The sequence below is a fragment of the Condylura cristata genome, unplaced genomic scaffold, assembly GCF_000260355.1.
Source record: "Condylura cristata isolate star-nosed mole 26May11 unplaced genomic scaffold, ConCri1.0 scaffold00026, whole genome shotgun sequence".
NCBI lineage: Eukaryota > Metazoa > Chordata > Mammalia > Eulipotyphla > Talpidae > Condylura > Condylura cristata.
In genome coordinates, this window is record NW_004567127.1 from 5,430,980 (window position 1) to 5,448,131 (window position 17,152).

General features: G+C 36.1%; 2 protein-coding genes across 2 annotated transcripts in view; both read right to left on the minus strand.

Annotated features, from left to right (window-relative positions):
- Nucleotides 1-2,587, minus strand: part of SYCP1 (synaptonemal complex protein 1) — a 62,429-nt gene extending 59,842 nt beyond the window's left edge. Inside the window, exon 1 of the mRNA XM_004689612.1 lies at nucleotides 2,577-2,587. The gene's annotated coding sequence lies outside the window, so the exon portion shown is untranslated. The remainder of the gene's footprint in view (nucleotides 1-2,576) is intronic.
- Nucleotides 1-8,923, minus strand: part of LOC101629252 (bile acid receptor-like) — a 10,435-nt gene extending 1,512 nt beyond the window's left edge. Inside the window, 10 exon segments of the mRNA XM_012730019.1 lie at nucleotides 1,346-1,459; nucleotides 1,600-1,627; nucleotides 1,629-1,708; nucleotides 2,096-2,227; nucleotides 2,839-2,938; nucleotides 3,324-3,428; nucleotides 3,525-3,658; nucleotides 5,039-5,179; nucleotides 6,676-7,038; nucleotides 8,860-8,923. Coding sequence (XP_012585473.1) covers nucleotides 1,346-1,459; nucleotides 1,600-1,627; nucleotides 1,629-1,708; nucleotides 2,096-2,227; nucleotides 2,839-2,938; nucleotides 3,324-3,428; nucleotides 3,525-3,658; nucleotides 5,039-5,179; nucleotides 6,676-7,038; nucleotides 8,860-8,923 — 1,261 coding nt within the window.
- Nucleotides 8,924-17,152: the final 8,229 nt, after the last annotated feature.

Here is a 17,152-nt window from a genome sequence, read left to right on the forward strand (position 1 = left end):
AACTCATGTTGAATTGGCTTGAGCTTCTTAGTGCTGTGCTTTAACCCGCTGCGCCACCAGGGAGGGCCCCCAGTAGCTATTTTTTAAGGGTTAATCAGAGCTGGCATTTAGCAGAGATCCAAGATGGTGAAGGAGGGAACAATGTAGCTATCTGGGAAAGTATTTTCCAAACAGATTTTTCAAATATAGTAAAACTGGTAACAGGAGCCTACTTAAATTTTCAAGGACCGTGTGCAGCAAAGGTACTGTGGCTGTGATGCAAGCAAAAAGGATAATAGGAGACAAGAAAGAACTTTTGTTTTAATCTGTATAAAATAAGAAATCGTTAAAAGGTTTAGAGCAGAAGAATGATGTGATCTGAGTCATGTTTTCAGAGTCACTGTGGCTGCTGTATAGGGAATAGACTAGGGCAGAACAGAAACAGAAAAGCAAGTTTGGTGGTATTTTAGGTTAGCATGACAAGTAACTGAGTTCTAGGTATATTTTGAGATGAGCTGCATATTTGATATAGGTAAAAGAGAAGAACAACTTCAGGAATTTGGGGCCAGGCAACCTGAAGGCTGGAATTACCATTTGATAAAGATGGGGGAATAGGATAGGAGGATGGGCGATCGGAGAGAGCAGTTCACCTTTCGGCATGTTGCATTCCATGTCACTTTCATTGTCAGCATATATTCCACAGATGGTGCTTAAAATAATGAGATCCGGTGAAATTTCAAATGAAGGAGGGCTAGAACTGATCCCAGGATACTATTATCGGTGAGTGTGAAGGTGAGAAATTAACCAAGGAGCCAGATACAGACGGTAGTGGGGAGAAAAATAAAGAGAAACTGCATGTGATATGCTGGAATTCGAGTGAAACTGAAAAAAGCCATGTCACAAAGGAAATGAATGATGAAGCCAATAATGACAGTGTTCAAAGAGAGGGGCAGTCATCAGTCCTATCGAATGCAGCTGCTGACTCAAGATTAGGCCTGAGCACTGGCCACTGGAATCACCAGTGCCACATTCCTGAAGATTTGGCAAGCTATAGTGGGAGTGGAAAGATGCCAAGTCTGACTACAAGAGGAATGGTGAAGAAAGAAATGGATTACAGGATAATTTTCTTTTAATTTCCTATAAAGTAGAATGGAGAAATGGGAGAAGAGCTGCAATGCAATTTCAGGCTAAGAAGGCATTTTTTAAGATATATATAAGAAACTACAGCATGTGTAGAAATGGACAGGAATACCCTCATAAAGACAATTTTGATGAAATAAAATTAGTACACTTGGCAAAAATGAATGACAAACTTCATGATTTCATTGCCAAACAAGCCAAGTTGTCACTCAGGAATCATTTTTACCTGAAAAAAACACAACTGTTGCTGCAAGTAGAGCATATTCAGTATGAGTAATATTAAGCTCACTCATTCTTTTGTAGAAGTAGAACAGTGTAGTAATAAATTCCTCAGCAATCCCTAAAAGAGATTAATATCAAATGCATTTTCATCAGTCCATAATGTTGCCCATGACCTTTTATTCTCAAAGCAGGTTAAGAAAATGAAATCACAGATCTGACCAATCTTTTCCACCCAATAGTTTGGAATGGACATATTACCTGTCAGCCCAGCTGAAGGACAACCTTCGTTTACAAAATATTTCCGTAGAATAAATAACACTTGTCTCACCACTTTGACTGTGCAAATTCAGTGAATGAGCTGAATGATCTGATATTTTTTTCTAAATCTTTGTATAGATAATAAATGCAACCTCTCTAATCTCTGTTAGGAAACATTCCCAACAAGTGGTAGCTTTAAAGCTGTTATTACGAAGGGCCCACTTGGTGGCACAGGGGTTAAACTCTCAGTGCTATCCAGCTGAATGTCAGCGACTGTGGGATGAGTTCAATCCCCTGCCAGCGAGTGACCCACAGGGCGCAGCAGACCTCTCCTGTCCAGCCCCCTGCTCCCCTCAGCAGTGATTCAGTAGATCTGCTCCCCACTTCGTCTCTGGTGAACCTTCTCACCCCCTACATCTCTGGCCTACACCCCAGTTCTTATATGCATAAGTAAGTAAGATAAACCTTAAAAAAATAAAAGACTGAGTTAATTGACCTTTTTCATGTTCAGCAGTTGATGAAAGACATTTTTTCTGACTATAAAGTTGGGCCACGTGAAGGAACATCACTTCTATTTTTGATTCCTTCCATAATGTGGTCTGATCCTCTTCGGTTAAATTTTCAAATCCTTTAAGAAAATATAACATAGTTGCTTGAAATATTTAGCTGACGAAAAGATAATTTTCAGGTGTAGAATTTTAATAATATCATTTAATAATGTCATTTGAATACTTTAAAATATATTCATTTTTCCTGATTAAAGTTGATAAAATAAACATGTTTTTGCATTTAGAAGCAGTTTGATAGCAAAATAGAGGTTGTTTTCTTAAAATGTTCACTTCCTTTAAAACAAGAAACTTTTGGGGCCTCCCCGGTAGCCTAGGGGTTAAGCCTCAATGCTACCACCACTGCAACCTGAGTTCAATCCCCGGTCAGGGAACTGATTCACATGGCACAGCAGACCTCTCCTGTCTTACTTGCTGTTCCCCTCAGCAGTGAATTTCAGTAGATCTGCTGTTCTGCTCCCTAGTCTGTCTCTGGTGGGTCTTCTCAAGCCCTGTGCCTCTACATCCAAAAATAAAATAAGGAACTTTCTTCAAATTAAGGAATCTAGGTGGATGTGATGCTACTTATATTTCTGAATCATATGTAAAGTTGTATATTAATGTTAGCTCAATAAAAAAATATTTAAAATAAATAAAGCTTTAAACGAATTCTTCCCAAAAGTGAAATGCTTACCTGGGAGACCCTTGGTAAAATCCATGAACCCCTGGATGTGCAGTGCGACTGTCTCTGAGAGTTGTAAAAAGCTCACTTCGGGATTTGCATGTCCCTGAAGCTAATCAACACAAAGAAATGATAAATGAGCCTTACTTCCTTGCAAATAGCCACTTAAAATTTAAACTTTTGGCCCTCCCTGGTGGCACAGCACTAAGAAGCTAAAGCCACGTCAGCCTGAGTTCGATCCCCACCCAGAGGTGACCCCCATGGCGCGGCAGACCTCGCCCAGCCCACCTGCTGCGCCCCTCAGCAGTGGACTTCGTCAGTCGGGCTGTTCTGCTCCCCACTATGTCTCTGGTGAAGCCTCTCACTGCCCCTGCACCTCTGGCCTGTACCCCAGTTCTATATGCATAAATAAATTTTTTTTTATTTTAACTCTTAAGTTTATGCTCCTCTTCTCTAACAGAATTATAAATGAATTCTTGCCACCAAGGAACACATACAAATTTCTCTGTTTCTTCTGAAGGAATTGTGTATTTCTGATGAGCAACTACAATGTTGTTAATGAGCTGATATTCCTCTTGAGTTAGTTCCAGGCTTTCCTGAATCTGAAAGAAAATATAAGGGGAAAATGAGAATACACACTTATTAAACAAAGCATCATCATTATAGAAAAAGAAACGTTATGAGAAAAGCCTCAGCACTTTTCCAGATCTAGTGATAGATGATACCAGCTTGTCTGCTACCTCCTTTTCCCCTCTGATGGTAGAGTAGCAGTGATTCTGCTTAAAGTTCTTTCGAAGTCTCTTGGATTTGCACTGGATTTCTGAGAGCAAACCTGTGATATTACAAAAGGCAGATGAAATATTTTAGGCACAGCAAATAAGATTATATGGTTTGAAGAAATTTTTCTCATTTTGTACAAATATATGACCTGTCTTTGTTTACAAAGAACTCTTTCTAAAGCAACTACGTACACAATTAAATTTACTACACTACTTTCTCCTTCTCTTTTGACAATTATCTGCTTAAAACTATATGGTCATCTTAAACATAAATTAAAATTTTATTTTTAATCTCCAATTATAAAGTTAGACCTTTTTATTAGAAAAATGCCCATATTTTATCTTGGAAGCAACATAGAATATCAAAGGGCCCAGGAGTTGAACAACCTTACCTAAGGGTTTTAACTTCGTTTTTAAAACATGAGATCAGAAATATATCTTGAGATTCTTTAAATGAGTTAAGTTCTTTTCTTACAAAACAAGACAAAGGTATTTTGTTATAGCAGTCCAAGCTGATAGGATTCAGGTTAATTGTAAGGTAACCTTAAAAATCTGTTCTGATCCCAGAATTTAATATATTAGGAATTATTTTGGTAAAAAAAATTTTGAAGGGTTTGAATTTTATCATAATAAGCATAATAAGCCTAAGTATAATATAAGCAAAACATTGCATTGCAAGAATATATTGAATAATGCAATATTATTGAACAGGAGTAAACCAAAATTGAAAGAGATTATTACAGTAGGTGAAAATAGATGGAAGTAATATGAGAAAAAGTACTACTGGTCGTGAAATTAATATAATGATGATGTAAATGCAAGATAATAAAAGTTTCTGTACGGCTAGATTAGATGTGAAAAGAAAAATTAGCATACTCTATAAAGAAAAAACAAATGTTTAAATTACTGTCAGCTTTTGAACCCTGGGGAATAGGAGGAATTGAAGAAAGAATGCCAAAATCTTAGTATTACTGTGATAGCACGTAATTTATATGCTAAAAAAAAACACAATGACCAGAGAAGGAAACTTAGGTACTAATCTGCCACTTAGCTGGGTTTAACACCTATGTGTTTTTAGTCTCCACAACCCAGGTACACTTCTAAAGCTACAAGACAGAAAAAGAGGAAGGATTAGCCCAAATTCTGTTCTTTCTAGATCATGACGTAACTTTGGATTAAGAATGTGTAAAGGGTTGTCAATTAAAAGTAAAAATATGATTATTCACAAAGTTAGAGCAATGCAGGATTAGAATAAGGTATGAAGAAATACTTACCTACATTGGTAACTGTTCTAATTTAACAGCCACTAGACAAACAACTTGATTCCACAAATGTATATTGATGTTCAAAATGATAACATGAATAGAATGTATTAAATTCTGAAAAAGGTAAGGAAAACTAAAATCCTTCTCAAAAAACATAGTGGCACTTACATTCTGCCAACATTCCTACGGCCTTACACTTCTTCAGTCTGCACTCTTGACACTTCCTACGCATGTACATATCCATTTCACAGTGACCACCATTCTTGCACCTATATACAGCATTTTTGGTGATGCTACGACGAAAAAAACCTAATAAAAAAGTTTTTAATTTTAGGTATGTTTATCATTTGTGGTTTTTATTCACACATACTTCATATTAAAGTAATCAACTAAATTATTTCGATAAAATATCTTTCCTTTGGTTTTTAATGTCTATCCAGATAACTGTATTAATCCTCACTTCTGTTAATATGTCTGTCTCAAGGTTCTTCTTTTCAATAACTTTTGGAAAGTGAACTAAATTAAATAGCTCCATCATACCAAGAAGATTCTACTACATGGTCATAGCATTTAAAAACATTTTTGTGAAATTAGGGCTCTCCCTGGTGGCGCGAAAGGTTAAAGCACCACATTTTGAAGTTCTCCCAAGCCACTGCAGCATGAATTTGATCCCCAGCCCATATGACCCATATGGCATGGCAGACCTCTCCTGACCCACCTGCAGCTCCCCTCAGCAGTGTACTTTGTCAGTCTGCCTGTTCTGCTTCCCACTCTGTCTCTGGTGAATTATCTCACCCACCACACCTCTGGCCTGTACCTCCGTTCTGTAAACATAAATAAATAAATCTTAAAAAAAATATTGTGAGCCCTCCCTGGTGCAACGGTTTAAAGCACAGCACTATGAAGTTGTCTGCAGCCACTGCGGCACGAGTTCAATCCCTGGCCAGCATTGTGAAATCACACAAATACTTTCCCAGCTACTCATTAAATAGGTAATTCGTTTAGTGTGGGCTTTAGCTATTCTGTGCAAGGTTGAGTTGTGAGATTTCAACAATAAAACCTCACACTGAATTTCTACCCAGTATATATATATATAGGTCTAATCATTTCCAGGTTCCATTCCAATACCAGGTTTGTGAATAAAAACAACACAGAAATGTTCCAAATTGCATAAAGATTTTACTCTTTGAAAATGCCATTGCTAAGAGTGATATCCACGTGCAGACCTCCCATTTGTTTTCAAAAAAAGCATTCCAGATAAGACTTTCAGAAGTCATTTAGGTTCAACTTCCTAATGCATGAATTTTTATCAAGCATCTGAGAAGATGTAATGCATAATATTCAGATCATCCTAAAGGTTGTTTTCTACTCCAACATAAGATTCATCTAAAAAAAAGTAGAAAACTTCTGCTAAATAAACATTGAATTTTATTTAAATATATAAATGAGTCTATATATTTATTTGAATTTATAAATATATTTGTTTATGTGTTATATTAATTATTTATATAAATATGTTTCTTAGATGTTATAATTATTTAACATGTTTTATATTAATAAAATATATAAATGTATTTACTTAAGTAAATTAAAGTTGGATCAAAAGTGAAATTAAAATTGAATCAAATTTTCTTACGTTCCATTTTCATGTCTTTGAGCCAATGAACTGACTAACTTAATATATCAATGACTCTCCCTTGTTTTATATTTTCACATTTTAAATAATTAGAACACTTTTACATGCTTAAAGACTTATGACTCTCCAGTGAACACTGAGATTTCAGGCATTTTAAGGTTACCCTTACCTTTGCAACCTTCACAAGTAAGTGCATTATAATGATATCCTGAGGCTTTATCTCCACAAACTACACAGAGTTCTTCCTGTCCCTTAATTCGTATGGAAGAATGACTGAGTCTGCACCTCTTTGTTCTGGGGTATCCATCTTCAGCATCCAGGGCAACCACATAAGTAGGTTTATTTAGTTCACAATAACCAAGTCCATACTCTCCACCACTGAGTTGTAAATCCAAGCTGTAAGTGTTGAAATGCCTTTGTAAGGATGGTGACGGTACAGCTGAAGGAAACTGGACAGTAGAATATTGGCAATAAGGTGATTCTTGGAAATCAGTGTCATGCATCTGATAGTTGATTTGCTCTGGCAAAATATCTAGTTTAAAAAAAAAAAGAAGAAAAAACACATAGCCAAAAGTCAAAATTTCCAAATTGTTCTTTTAAAAAAAAAAAAAAAAGATTTATTTACTTATGCATACAGAATTGGGGTATAGGCCAGAGGTGCAGGGGCAGTGAGAGGCTTCACCAGAGACAGAGTGGGGAGCAGAACAGGCATATCAACAAAGTACACTGCTGAGGGGAGCAGTAGGCGAGACAGGAGAGGTCTGCTGAGCCATGTGGGTCTCTTCAGAGCTGGGGGTCGAACTCTCACTGAGGCGACTGTGGCTAGCCTTCAGGGCTGTGTCCTAACCCATTGCACCACCAGGGAGGGCCTCATAATTCTTCTCCAATGTCAAAGAGCCTTATGCCTAACAAATAGAGGTAGTTCAATATATCACCTCTATACCAGGGACTTGCTGTCCAACATGAGAGACAGACAGTAAATTGAATCGCAATGCATGAAAAGTGCTGCCTTCCCAGAGGTAGGGAGAGGTTACTCAGGAGCTGGGGAAAAGGGCAATAATTGCTACTGGCTCCCTGCCAACCCAGTGTCCCTTCTTAAACACAAATGATGATCACCCAGAGTTTGGAATGGAAGAACGTGTTCTGCATGGCTCTTGTTATGGGTCACTACTTTCAATGCATCAGTTCCATAGAAAAATGAATGAATAAATCATCCCACCCACCCCCAAACTGAAGTACAGTTTGACAGCTATCTGTTTATTCCAAGCAAGGTATCTTTTTGAAAAACATCTTAACATCATATACTCCTTTGCTATTTGCTGATTTAAATTACTAGATTTTGTTTGTTCCTTTTGTTGTCTATCAATTACCTGGAGGTATGTTCACCTACCCCATAGGGTTACTATAAGAATGAAACAAAATATGGTGTGCAAAAGCAGATAAACTATACAAGGAGACTTGATCATTACTAAGAGCTCCAAAAGAGCAGCTTACTTTTACTTTTGCTTTCTGGAGAATTACTAATTCTAAATTCAGAGAACTGACTCCAAAATGATCAAGGAATACTTAATTGTTCTGCATCTTTAACTAGTAATATTTGTGGTTTTTATGGTTTTGAATCACCAGATGAGACTTACTCTGACCCTCAAATCCACCATCAAAATTTGATAGACAATATACTTTTTATTCCTTTTGCAATCTTATAGCATCCTGTCCAATGTAAACCTGTATATAAGGTTGATCTATTCAAATAGAAGAAGAGCCTAATTAAGAAAGAGTGCTAGTAGAAGCAGTGTAACTTTTTTGTTAAAGACGACCCTTTTTGGAGTACTGTCAAAAGACTGAAGAATACCAGCTGATGTCCATTGACATGAAAATTGGAGTTCAAATTAAAAGAAAATTGCATTTAAAATTAAACTTACATTATAACCTTATTCTTTTTGGAGAAAATTCCTATTGCCTGATGCATTCTGATTTATATTTCCTTTCCTTTGCCAGAAATCTTATATTAAGATAAAAACGTTCAAGTATATTGAATAGCTCCTCTGAGATACATTTACTAAATTGCAACTGAATCAGCATCAGCTAGCTCCTAAGAATAACTGCAATTAGTATGTTAATTCTACTTTTAAATCAATATAATTTTAAATTATTGTGTTTTTCCTTCTTTATATTTGATTCTGTATTACATTTAGTATGACTGATTTTTTAAATTAATTATATTCTTTTCTAAGGAATATAAGGTCTTTAGTTCATAGCCATTTTTTAATCTCTGCAATTAATCATAATTCAAGAAAGTTCTGCTCCCCACTCTATAATATTAACTATTATACAGTAAGTTTTTGTTACATACCATAGTACTGGTCCTGTTCGGCAAGACAGTAGCCATCAGAAGCAGTGGCATAAGTATTTGCCATTCTTTGGTCAAATTTTACTTCTTCATCAGAGGATGCTGAAACAGAACGTAAAGAAAACAAATTTTTAGACTATTTGGAAGTATAATTATCAAATCAGTGTAATCTTTCAAAGGCACATTATTGTTTTTGAAAAACAACATAGCAGAATTTATATGAGATATTTGTATTTATACTTTAACTGGAAAATATTGATTTTTCATCTCTACCCCACCAATGACTTAATTCTGCCAAATTCTTATTGTTCAGTTCCTTACAAATAATAAACCTGAAATAATCACCGTAGCTCTTGAAACTACAAATCTTCATAAAATACTTTTACCAACTTTTTTTTTTTTAAGATTTATTTATTTATACATACAGAACTGGAATACAGGCCAGAGGTGCAGGGGCGGTGTGAGGATTCACCAGAGACAGAGTGGGGAGCAGAACAGGCAGATCCACAAAGTACACCGCTGAGAGGAGCAGCAGCGGAGACAGGAGAGGTCTGCCGCGCCACGTGGATCACCTACCAGGCCAGGGATCCAACTCGATTAAAGTGGCTGTGGCCAGCTTGCAATGCTGCATCCTAACCTGTTGTGCCACCAGGGAAGGCCCTTACCAACATGTTTATGGGTCTTTTATCAAAACTCTCTTGCTCTCAGTTTCCTCATTTGCAGAGAAATAGTAAAACACCCCTACCAAAGTTATTGGAGATTAATATATATATATATTAATATAATATAATAATGAATATAATATTATATATATATACACATATAAATCCAAGACAGCTCTTGACTTAATAACTGATTCCCATAATTGTTGTTCTAGTAGTTTCAGGATTTCAGTGTTTAAAATTAAGATAGAACTGGGAAGAAAAATTAGACTTTTCATGAAGGAAAGTAAAGAAAGGATGACTTTCATAGCACTTTTTTAAATAATCGAAATCTGTTGTAAATATTTTCCACAGCACTGTGATATGCTACATATTAAGATTAATTTCAGTTCTGCTTATCTAGTAAAAGTAGTTTGTTGACTACTGAAAGAACTTCATGTTTAATACTAACACCCAAAATCATAAGCTGATTTGAGAAAATTATTCAAAAATCTAAGATTATCCTTTGTGGGAAAAACTATTAATTTTTGTTATGTCCTAGGAAGGAACTCTTAAAAACAGTGTATCTTTGAATAGAATTAAACAGGAAATTACAGTTTAAGAAATTGGAAGTTATCAAGAGAAAATAAAGGTCATTCTAGATTCCACCCTATTTTATAGTTTCATCCTTCCTGTGAAAAGATAAAAACTGCTTTCCCCTTTTAAAAAAACAAAAAAAAAAGTGTTTTAAATCATGCCAAAAGATATACACAAGACAAATATTTGAGAGAACATCTGCAATTAAGATTTCACTATAAAAATAAAGATGATTCAAATAGTAATGGCTCTGAATGCACCCCCTTTATCATCTAATAAGACCTAGGTTCTTTAAAAAGTATTGAATCTTTCATTCTTCTGATAACAGAGCAGCAGTTGCAAAGAATATTGGATGGGATCAAAAGTGGTGCCCCCACTAAGTACAACTTCCATATTAAGTTCTCCTTGAAAGCAAGGACTAACATCAATAGAACTGTCCAGTGTGTACTTCTGATTTCCATGTATTACAACAGGTCAAACTGTATATTCATATAAAAGGAATTTTGGATGTCATTGCTTTACTTTGTGTGCTAGTTTTCAGCAATAACCCTGTTTAGTTCTTGTCAATTTTCACTTTTGAGTCTTAATTCTACTTTAGAAACATGTTAGTGAATGTGAAAACTTGAAGTGGTTATTCATTCTTCTTTTTAAATTGCTGCTTTTACCATTAAGATTCATATATTTGAAGACTGAAAGTCAAAAGGTATTTGATACAGGCTAGACAGAGTGACAGTTCATATGAGAAATATAACAAAAAACAAACCATATGTAGCAAATTGCAGCAAAATTGCTAATATCCTGCCATAAATACCTTATGATAGGGCCACTGTCGGGGTTCACATCCTAAGTAACTATGCTCTAAAACCAAGTCTTTCCAATACTGACAATTGCCCAAAAATATTGTCTAAAATAGACCTTTATAAAACGGTTATAAATTATTTCTACTCCAGGGTATATATATAAATAATATCTATATTAATAAGTCAATAAGATAAATATATAAAAAACCAACAAGATAAATATAAATATATGTTCCTAGTAATAGCATTTTCTACAGAAAATGTTTCACTAGTCAAATTTTTCTTCAGACATCTAAATTCTTAATAGAAATATTACAATATTCATGCATGCATAGTAAAATAAAACTTTCAGAGATAAATCAATCATAAAATTAATCTTGTTTAAAAAGATGTCATTATTCATACAAAAACCAGCATATGGACCAGAGGTGTGGGTGGTAAGAGGAATCACCAGACACAGACTGGGGATCAGAACAGGCAGATCTACTGAAAAAAGCAGCTGAGGGGAGACAGGGGAGGTCTGCCTGCCTTAGGGGACAGCTCCCTGTCCCAGGATCAAACTCATGCTGCTATGGCTGTAATAGCTTAATAAACTGAGTCTTAACCCATTGTGCCCCCAGGAAGGCAGATCTCTGCTGTCTCGCCTGTTGCCCCCCTAAGCACTATATTTCAGTAGATCCCTCTGTTCTGCTCACTATGTTCTCTCTCGTGAATCCATTCACACACACCACATTTCTGGCCTATACTCCCGTTCATATATGCATAAATAAATAAATCTTTAAAAAATCATTGATTCCTGAATTAAAGATTTCTTGTGTAATATGTCACCTGAAGTATAAGTTATATATTGCATAAAATTGATATAACTGAAAAGGAAGTTGTTTCACAAGAAAAATCATTTTCATTTGCATAGTAGCCTCTCATAAAAATCAAAGAATGCCCGCAGGGATTATAATTGAGATGGAAAAAAAATGTACAAAATGATGTAAAAATAAACTTTTGTAATAAAAAAAATCAAAGAATGACAGTGATATGTAATGTTAATTATTAAAAGTTTTTCCAATAGGACTTCTAAAACTATTGGAACCAGGGAAAATGAAAAAATACATATGTGAATGACTCCACAAGTTAAGTCTTCCTGATTCTTTTATAAGAATTTATTATTTAACAATACAGGGAAGACTACATTTCTTCACATACAGTTTTACTATACAATTTAAGTGATGTAATTTACACACATAAAGAGTACAATCTGAAACTTAAGTGTTGAAAACCAAAGTTACCTCCCTTAAAATTTTGTCACAAAAAAAGTACAATTCTATGGTTTTTAGAATATTTTCAGTGTGCAACTATCACTACCATCAAATCCAGAACATTGTTAATCCCCCAGATGAAATCCCACATGTATAGCCAGACAACTCCCTTCCCTGATCCCCCAGCCCAACAACTATTTATCACCTTTCTCAGGAACTCCCCATGCTAAACATTTCATGTAAATGGATTATACATGTCCATGTGCACTTTTAAGTGAAGAAAGTAACATGTCAAGTAATTTTCACAGCTAGAAGTAGCTAGAAAGGGGCAATAGATGAAATACTTAGAAAATCCACAACTATAAAATTAATAGTGTGTATTACCTAGATTTAGAACTATATTTTGTGTTGATTTCCATAATAAGGAATATCATAGCATTTTAAGCAGAGATATAATTTTTTCAAGTGTCTCTAGAAATTGAAATTGAAAGTTGCTTTAAATATGTATATAAACCATTGTTTCAAAAAATAACATATATTCCAGCATACATTCTTGATTTAAAAGCAAGTATCATTTTAAATACACAACAGTAAAAGTCACTGTGAAGGGACGTACATAATAATGTCAAATGCCAACTCAGGTCAATTGCAGTCCGAAATTGCCTTATCAGTCTTTAGCAGAGAACCAAATTACTGTCTAATCTACTTTAGTCAGTTAAATTTCCTAGTTTCAAGGGGGAAATGCTTTTTAGAGTCTGACTATCATAATAAAACTGGTTAATTTGCAATGCAAAAACTAAATGACAGTGGAAACTAAAGATCTCAAAAATCCTTTATAAAACATTTTATAATTTAATCATAGTTTAAAGTAAATTACAAACAAAATCAACACATATTTAACTTTGTATAAAATTCTTAGAGGAGACAAATACTCACTCACCGTTCAACATTACTATAGGTTGTCCTTTCCCACACAGAATGAATATAGATAGATTTAACAATGTTACTTCAACTTTCCAACTAGAGTGAACTGTCTTCTCCCTATTTATCAGGGGTGGAGCAGAGGGCAAGCTGCATAGACTTAAGTTCCAGACACTCTGCAGAGCAATGCTTCGGCTCTATCTCAGAGGCAAACTTCCCACACAATCCTCTCTTGGGTCAAAATGAGGGCACTTACAGATGACATAAATCAAAAAATAACCAGATCACAAGGGATAGAGGCCTTTGGAAACCACAGGTCACACTCCTCCAAAGTCCCTGATTGTTTACTTAATAAATATTTTGCTGTGTTGATTGAAGTTGACATTATCCCATTTTGGTTACAAAACAGTGGGTCTCTACCCACTGTATGAGTAGAACATACAGGGAAAAAAAATTAACTCAAGCTCCACTAATATGTCGATATAACAATTCAACTTGAAACTCATCTTCCATTACCTACACGAAAGAATTTGTTAAGCCAACTGGAAATGTGAATACTAATTCACAGACTGGTACAATGTTCAATGTATACTACCCTTTCATATTATGGCATACAAAAATCTGCAACTTAAGTAGATCAATGATATGAAGTAGACAATAAGAAGTTCTCACAGCTTGTAAATAGCAGGGATGAAACTCTGACAGGGCAAGCAGCTGAGCAGGGCACGTAAGTAACTTCATCATTGCTTGTTTTATATCATTTACATAAACGAAGTCTGTTGGATACCAGCACAGAGTCTCATCCCTTTAAGGCCTTTCTAAGGAAGCAGGTTTCCAAACACGTTCTGCCTTGAAACTCCTTTTCTTCTAGTCTTAACCTCCCGTGGCGTGATGACTCGCCTGTGTTATCAGACCAGACTGGTCTCAGTCTCTCCCAGTTCTACTTTTCTACTAACAACACAGGTTCGGCAGACACCTCTAAATTTCCTGGGTCCACTTCTGGCTCCTGACTTCACAACTACAATACTGAATTTATTCTTCAAGGGTTCTCATGGGGTTGAAGACATACAAGATGTACAATGTACAGATAGTTCTCTTAGCTCTTATCTACCCCATAAGGGATTGTTTTATACAACTACAATTTTACTCCATAGACTCAGAAGGAAAAAAATATCTCAAACTCCTAAAAAAGATGGAGTGTTGCTGGTGGAAGTCATCGCAAATGATTCAAATTATCAACCCAAGACTTTGGAAACAGGATGGAAAAGCTCAGTTAGAGCAATTGCAAAGGAGATACATGTCTTTGTTTATCATTTTAGGGGTTTTCAGTGTTCCAGCTTTCACATCAGAAGTCAATCTGGGGGTATGCTGTACAGCAGCTAAAAGAGCAAAATAAAATTAACTTTCAATCAAAAGGCATCATCTCCATCAGTTAGCCACCAAGCATGCAATCCTTGGGTTTCCTGGAACAGAACCGGAAAGGGCAAAATCAAAACATCAACATTTAACTTATTCAGTTAAAAGGACTCATCTCTTTACTTCTGTCAGCCACCCTGAAACAGAAGCTTAAAGAGCAACATCAAAGCACAAGCAAGGGAGAAGCAACACACAGCTATCAAAAACCAATAAAATCACCCCCTGCCTTTCCAAAACAGACCTTTCTCAATAGAAAACAGTCCTAGTCTTCCACCAGCAACCAAACAAATGCAAGAAGGTACATGGCAACTAGGTTCAAAACAAATGGTGTCGGCAAAATCCCCACCAGCAAACCCATCAAGCTTAGTCTAGATAAAAACACCTTAATGCTTCTGATCCAGACCTTGCAAAACCCCAGATTTTCCAAGACTCCATTCGGGCTACCACCATCAGATATTGCTCAAGCTTCTTCCAGCTCAACACCCAGGCATAAATTTGCTAATTCAAACCACCATTGAAACTTTTTGGCTTGCAAAAGCCCCTGAGGCAGAGATCAGGAGGTAGACCCAATCAAAAGCCCAAAGCACTTCAAAAGCTATCACTATCTTCAGAATTGCTAATTAGACCTATATGCCCAACGAACATATTGTGCAAAGTCATGGCAACTCACCATCATGTATATACTTGGTTCCGGAGAAGGCCACCACGAGACCTCAAACACCATTTTGGAGCAGGGTCCACCTTTGCTCTTGTCACATGGTTCCACCACAGGCATTTTTGAGTAAAGCCCCCTGCTAGCACAGAACAATTCCCACAAAGTCAAACCTCTCAATAAATGACTACAAAGGTCCAAGCACAAGCACAAGGTCCAAGGTAGCTTTTCTAATCTCAGGAAACAAATCTACACATATCTGAAACACAAACACACTAAAAAACAAAAAAACAAATTTGCACTTAGGACACCTAGTGTCATGGGGAAGCTGCTTTCCCCTACAGGGTGACAAACCATGAATGGCTTCTGTCCCTTCTGCCTTGGGCACTAAATCTGTTACAGGTCCCCCAAACCTACCTGTCCTAAATAGGTTCTGCCATATGCCACAAAAAGACAAAGCAAAGCCTAATGCATACAACCTTCAACAGAAGAGGACTTTAATACAGTCTGTGTGCAATAAAGGCAAGAGAACGGAAACAAACACCCAAAGTTACCCATCCCACATGGGTAAATGCCCAGCCAAACAGGGTAGACCCAAAGCAAGGCCACTGAGGCTCAAAAGTTTGCCACAGGCCAAGACACCTTCTGGTGGGTGGGGACCCACAGGAAAGGGGCAGAAGAGGGCAGGCAAGTCTGGAATTAAAGAAGCAAAAGAAAACACAAGTCAAGATAAAGGCTGCCATTGTCAGCTTCCCCACCGCTCTCACCCATGTCTGTCTCTTTCAAGTGTCTCCTTCCACATCCTCCAGGTCCCTGGTGCAGTCCAGGCCAAGAAGGGAGCAAGGCTCCTTCACATGGCTCTTGGCCCCCTGTGTCAACTTCAGCCTTCTTTCTCCATCTCTCTCTGCTTTTTCTCTTGTTTCTGCTTCCTCTCTTCTCTCTTCTCAGCTCTGCCCTTCGTTGGGTGGGGCAGGGAACCTGGAACTGCTCCTGTCTCTGGATGTCACACTGGTAGACCTGGACTAAAGATTTACAGCTTCTCAACTCCCAGCTTTAGGGGTCTGGGACTTCCTTTTAGGGTGAGGAAAATTCCAGGAGATGTAATAGTTGCACAATACTATGAATATAGTAAATACCTCTGAAATGCTCACTTTAAAAGTCCATTTTGTGTTACAGGATCTCATCTCAATTTAAAAACAAGAAAAGCCAGACTTTATCGTTTTGGTTCATATTAAGCAACCAAAAAGAATGTCTCTTACAGTGGTACTAGTTTTTGTTTCTTGTTACCATCAAGTGGATTCCATTTTGTGTTTTGAAGCTATTTCACTGAAATTGAAAACTAAACTAGCTGTGACTTTTAATTCTAAACAAAACAGCAAGAAATAAAGTTATAAGGTAAGTGGTTTGGTTGTTCTATTTTCTCAAGTGTTTTAAAACATTTTTGAGGTTTTTTTCACTAGTAAAAGGAAACCATCTTTAGTACAGCTGGATCATTTCTACTTAATTGGCTTTTTCTTCTTGATCTGGTTTGAATTGTTTATTCCACTGCAGTAATTAACCATTATCAGCTTCATTAATGAAACAGAAACCACCTCCTCTTATCAGTTATAAAATGCTTGTCAAACAAAAATTTAAACAAGAATAGAATGTGGGCAAAGGAACAGCTCTTTAAAAGTGCCTGCAACTAATTATAGGAATTTTCTAGTTATTTTATTGTTGTTTTCCATTTATCCTTTCATAATAACTATGCATTTCTTTGGCATAGTTATCTGAAATATTTTATACAAGAATAATTACTTTGACAATTCCTCTTATCCATTGTAATGAGAAGGTTGAGTTTTGGTTGTTTATTTATATACATAAATTATAAAAATCTTACTTAATCAAGCCACCTTTAGAGATAATATTTTCTATTCTGGTTATTTTCTTTCTAGTGAAAAAGAGCAGGGTAGATAGTTTAAGATACATTTCTCAGTTTAAGATATATTTATGAGACTGCACAAACAAAATTATCAG